The sequence below is a fragment of the Malus domestica genome, chromosome 05 (assembly GCF_042453785.1).
Source record: "Malus domestica chromosome 05, GDT2T_hap1".
Lineage (NCBI taxonomy): Eukaryota > Viridiplantae > Streptophyta > Magnoliopsida > Rosales > Rosaceae > Malus > Malus domestica.
The window spans coordinates 44,458,752-44,463,869 of NC_091665.1; the positions used below are offsets into that span (position 1 = coordinate 44,458,752).

Genomic DNA, 5,118 nt, shown 5'->3' on the forward strand with positions numbered 1-5,118 from the left:
TTTGATACACATATTTGAGTATCGACTTTTAGGTACATTAATTCAATTATTATATTTCGGTAAATACATTTAGGTACATACATTTTGGTATTGATATTTAGGTACATACATTTTCGGTATTGACATTTAGGTACATACATTTCGGTATTGACATTTAGGTACATTAATTCAATATAATACATTTCGGTACATACATTTAGGTTCATTATAATATATTTCGGTACAATCATGTATGTACAAATATTTCGGTACAAAAAAGTCAATTTTATATATTTTGACACAATCATTTCTGAACACTTATGTATTTATATATTTTTGTATCACAAATTTTTTTTAATATTTTCTCATTTACATTCATTTCTAATTAAAAAAAAAAACTAAATATGTGCATATTAATAAAATTAAAATTTAATATGGAGAGATTAAATAAAAATACACATTAAATAACAAAAATTGAATGTAAATTTTGATAAAAGTACACTCAAGGGATTAAATTAAATATTTAATCTAGCACCAGGTTTTTTTTAAATTTTAATCATTTGTAAAGATTAATGTTCAAAAACCCCCCTTAATCAATATTAATACATTTAGCAAGTAATCAGTAGTGCTTTGACAAACCTTGGTTCTGCAATAATGAATTTTCTGAAAGGTCTGCTAAATGTTTTAGTTCTTCAGCACCTCCTTCTGCAGCTCTGCTCTTCCTTGGACACCATAAAATTTGATCAACCCGTCGGAGACGGTGATTTCTTGGTGTCCAAGAACGAGACCTTTGTCCTGGGATTCTTTAGTCCCGGGATATCTACCAACCGCTATGTCGGAATTTGGTACAAATTTTCGGAAGACTTGGTTGTGTGGGTGGCCAACAGAGATAATCCCATCAATGGCAGCTCAGGAGTTCTCTCAATAGGTTCTGATGGAAACCTAGTGCTGCAAGCCAATACTAGCCAAGGCCTTGTGCCTCTGTGGTCAACAAATGTTTCGATATCATCAGCGAGCAACGGTAATATTTCTGCGCAAATTCTTGATTCAGGAAGCCTTGTTTTGGCTCAACAAGGCAGCCAGGATGTTTTTTGGCAGAGTACTGATCACCCTACAAATATTCTTCTTTCGAATATGAAAATCGGGTTGGACAGAAGAAGTGGCATAAACCGGTTCCTCACGTGTTGGAACTCGGACAATGATCCTGGGACGGGAAATGTTTCGTTGAGAATGGAACCGAATGGATCGCCTCAGTTGATCTTGTACAAGGATGATGCTAAGTCGTGGAGGTCAGGACAGTGGAACGGGATTCAATGGGGCGGCATACCTGCCGTGCAGCGGAACGTTGTGTTTAAGATCAATTTTGTGAACAACCAAGATGAAATTGCTGTGCAGTGGACTGTTCTCGACCCTTCAATTTACTCGGTGATCACAATAGACTGGTCGGGAACACTCAACCAGCTATCATGGCAGGACCAGCAGCACCAGTGGGTTTCACTTTGGTCGGCACCATTGGATGCCTGTGACAGCTATGGCAAGTGTGGTCAATTTGGCAATTGCAATCCTTACACCAACAGTGGGTTCAACTGCACATGCTACCCCGGATATGAACCAACCTCACCGCAGGATTGGGATTTAAGAGATGGGACAGATGGGTGCAAGAGGCCGCAGGACTCGCTGTCCATGTGCAGGAACGGCGAGGGTTTTGTGAAGATGAAAAATGTAAAGGTTCCAGACACGTCCTCTATAAAATTGGAGAATAATTTGAGCATAGTAGCGTGCGAGGAGGAGTGCTTGAAGAACTGCTCGTGCTTGGCATACGCGAGTGCAGATGTGAGGAATGGAGGGACTGGATGCATGACATGGTATAGAGATTTGATGGATACTAAGCAGTTCACAGAAGGCGGGCAAGATTTGTACATTCGCGTTGATGCAGTTGTTTTAGGTACCTTATTTTCCTACAGATTGCGTCAATTACATGTTTCAACTTCATACCATTCATAGCACTGGTGAATTGACCTTTTTTTTCATATTTTCAGCTCAGTATAAAAACAAGTCAGGAGGAGGGTATTTTTCCGGGAGAAGGCGACTGGCTATTATATTGGTAGTGTCAATTTCTGTCCCCTCATTGCTCATCCTCGCAGTTCTATGCTGGTTCGGGAAAAGGAGCAGGAAAGGTATGCGAAAAGGAAAAGTTTCCCCTTCTGTCGTCTTGTAAATTTGTTTGCAGCTTTATTTCAGCTCAAATTTCATTTTCTTTGTGAAATTTTTTATACCCTGAAATTTCAATGGAATTGAGACAGGGAGAGGAGGAGAACCCAGATTTCTGAACGATCCCGCTGCTTCTGGTGTACGAAGCTATGAAGATTTGCCAATAAAAAATGAGGTTGATGAACACAGAGGAGACACAGATTTACCTTTTTTCGATTTAACCACTGTGGTTGCAGCCACAGAAAACTTCTCTTCTGCTAACAAGCTTGGACACGGCGGCTTCGGCACGGTATATAAGGTACTTTCCCTAGAACATTTTGAGTGTCTCAGCATTTTGTGGCTTCAAATAAAATGTGAAATACGCTTCCGTGTACTTTGTTTACTCTGCTGCAAATATATCAATACATAAGCTCTGTGATATTGAGGCAGATAAGACAGAATTGGATATAAACATTATATCGATCTGAAGTTGTCATTAAGATTGTCGAGTCTTCACTGTGATTTCAGGGATGTCTAGCTGATGGACAGGACATAGCTGTCAAAAGATTATCGAGAAATTCAGGACAAGGCGTAGATGAATTCAAGAACGAAGTAATGCTTATAGCAAAGCTTCAGCATAGAAATCTTGTGAGGCTTTTGGGTTGGTGCATACATAAAGAAGAGAGGATGCTAATCTATGAATACATGCCGAATCGCAGCTTGGACTTATGCATTTTCGGTATGCAATCTATGAATACATGCTGAAATTAAGAAATCCTAAACTTGTAGCTCATAGAAGCTTTTATGTGTTGTGTTCAGATAAAAACAGAAAGTCGTTGTTAGATTGGAGAAAAAGATTTCAAATTATCATTGGGATTGCTCGAGGCGTCCTATATCTTCATCAAGATTCGAGACTAAAAATAATCCACAGGGATTTGAAAGCAAGCAATGTTTTACTGGATGGTTCAATGAACCCAAAAATATCAGATTTTGGCATGGCAAGAATGTTCGGGGATGACCAAATTGAAGCAAACACGAATAGAGTTGTTGGCACCTAGTAATTCTCTCCTCTCACTTGAAATAAAACTCTAGAGCTGATATTTTTTTTAGTACTGATAATGTGTGATTGCAGCGGTTACATGTCACCGGAGTATGCTATGGATGGGCTATATTCCACAAAATCCGATGTGTTTAGCTTCGGAGTCTTGGCACTAGAGATCATTAGTGGCAGAAAGAACAGTTTCCAATTCGAAAACACCTCTCTGAATTTGGTTGGACTTGTAAGTAAACAAATAATTTTTTAGACGCTGAATCTAACTCTCGCATAGTCCAATGATCTAAACATTGTGCTCACACTTTTTTCAGATATGGGACTTGTGGACAGAAGGAAAAGTCTTGGACATAATTGATTCATCACTGAACCAGTCGTATTCGACTCATGAAGTTATGAGATGCATTCAGATTGGGCTCTTGTGCGTGCAAGAAAATGCAACAGACCGGCCAACCATGCTAGATGTTGTGTTCATGCTGGGGAATGAAACGAATCTTCCACATCCAAAAAAGGCAGCGTTTAGCTTCAAAACCGGCGGTCCAGATTCTTCAATGTCTAGAGGAGCTTCCTCTGTAAATGATATAACAGTAACAGTTATTGAAGCTCGTTGAGTTTGCACTTTTTAGGCTCTTGTAGAGATTTTGCTTTACTCTATAAAGTATTTGTACTCAAATCGAGATTTCTTTGTACGTGAAGATTTTAAATTCAAATTCAAATCCCAGAATCCAAACGAGGCCCAAATGTTTAAATTTTAGATCAAACATGAAGACGTGTGAGTAACAAATTGAAATTCTCAGTTGTAAACAAAAATCTTGGCCGTGATAGGTAGCGTGCGAATTCCCCTTCTTAACAAAACAAGTTTTAGTTTTTAATTTTTTTTATTACAAAAATAAGCTTGGAATTTTGACAAAAGTTAGAACTTATAAATTGATATGCACCAATTCATTTATTTTGGATTCATAAACATAGAAATTTTGAATTTTCATGTGAAAAAAATTTGGAATTTGGGACTCCAAGTGTTTTGAATTCTATGTAAATGAATGTCATTTCTAAATTTTTATGAGTGGGAGTTTAAAAATAAAAAATTCCTATTCATATTCGATCATTCTTGTAGTTTAACCAAACAAAAAAAAAAATTCAAATTCTTTACAAATTCTAAAAAATAAAATTCCGTAATTTTGAAATTCCTTAATAATTTTAAATTTCTTTGTCCAGTGTAAAGCTAAATTGAAATTCTCAGTTTTCGATAACTATGCTGGTAGCACACTAATGACTTTTTTGTTAAATTATTATTGATACTAAATTATTGGAGACCACATGCTAATGACTTAGGTTATAAAACATTTCTTCTTCTTTCAACGATGTCTTCTTATGTGGACCCAAAAAATGATGTCCTCATATATTATAACACTTCAGACAATATACTGTAATTTTAGGCCTAATCGGATAAATGGTCATCGTGGTCATAAGGTATTCGGATGATAGCCCATGTGGTAAAAAAAGTCGGATTTAAACCCCTGTGGTATAAATCTGTTAGGATTTATGCCCTTATGTTAAATAATGCTGACGTGGCTGCCACATATATGCCACGTGGCTACCAAATGTCTGCCACATGGCAAAAATAATAATTTTTAATTTAAAAAAAAAAAACCTGAATTTTTACAAAAAAAAAAAAAAAACCCAGATCTACAAGAAGAACAAGAAGAAGAAGGAAAAGGGAGAGGGAGGAGGGTCGCGCGGGGAGAGGGCTCCGACGAGGGGGGAGTTGGTCTCCGGCGGGAAGAAGAAGAAGAAGAAGAAGGGAGGAGTCGCGCGGGGAGACCGGCGGGAAGAAGAAGAAGAAGGAAGAAGGAGAGGGAGGAGGGTCGCGCAGGGAGAGGGCTCTGGCGGGGGGGGGG

General features: G+C 37.9%; 1 protein-coding gene across 1 annotated transcript; it reads left to right on the forward strand.

Annotated features, from left to right (window-relative positions):
• Positions 1 to 590: 590 nt before the first annotated feature.
• On the forward strand, positions 591 to 3,950 carry LOC103427762 (G-type lectin S-receptor-like serine/threonine-protein kinase At1g11410). The gene is made up of 7 exons (XM_070822867.1): positions 591 to 1,924; positions 2,019 to 2,156; positions 2,283 to 2,488; positions 2,698 to 2,908; positions 2,989 to 3,226; positions 3,302 to 3,449; positions 3,535 to 3,950. The coding sequence occupies exons 1-7, from the start codon at positions 634 to 636 to the stop codon at positions 3,829 to 3,831; spliced, it is 2,529 nt and encodes an 842-aa protein (XP_070678968.1). The 5' UTR covers positions 591 to 633; the 3' UTR covers positions 3,832 to 3,950.
• The last annotated feature ends 1,168 nt before the right edge of the window (positions 3,951 to 5,118 follow it).

What these genes read in the sequence shown, in the direction of transcription:
- LOC103427762 (XM_070822867.1), top strand. Translation starts at nt 634, where the DNA reads ATGAATTTTCTGAAAGGTCTGCTAAATGTTTTAGTTCTTCAGCACCTC. An exon ending in GCTTCGGCACGGTATATAAG is followed by an intron (nt 2,489 to 2,697) that starts GTACTTTCCCTA and finishes CTGTGATTTCAG; the next exon opens with GGATGTCTAGCTGATGGACA. An exon ending in CTCTGAATTTGGTTGGACTT is followed by an intron (nt 3,450 to 3,534) that starts GTAAGTAAACAA and finishes CACTTTTTTCAG; the next exon opens with ATATGGGACTTGTGGACAGA.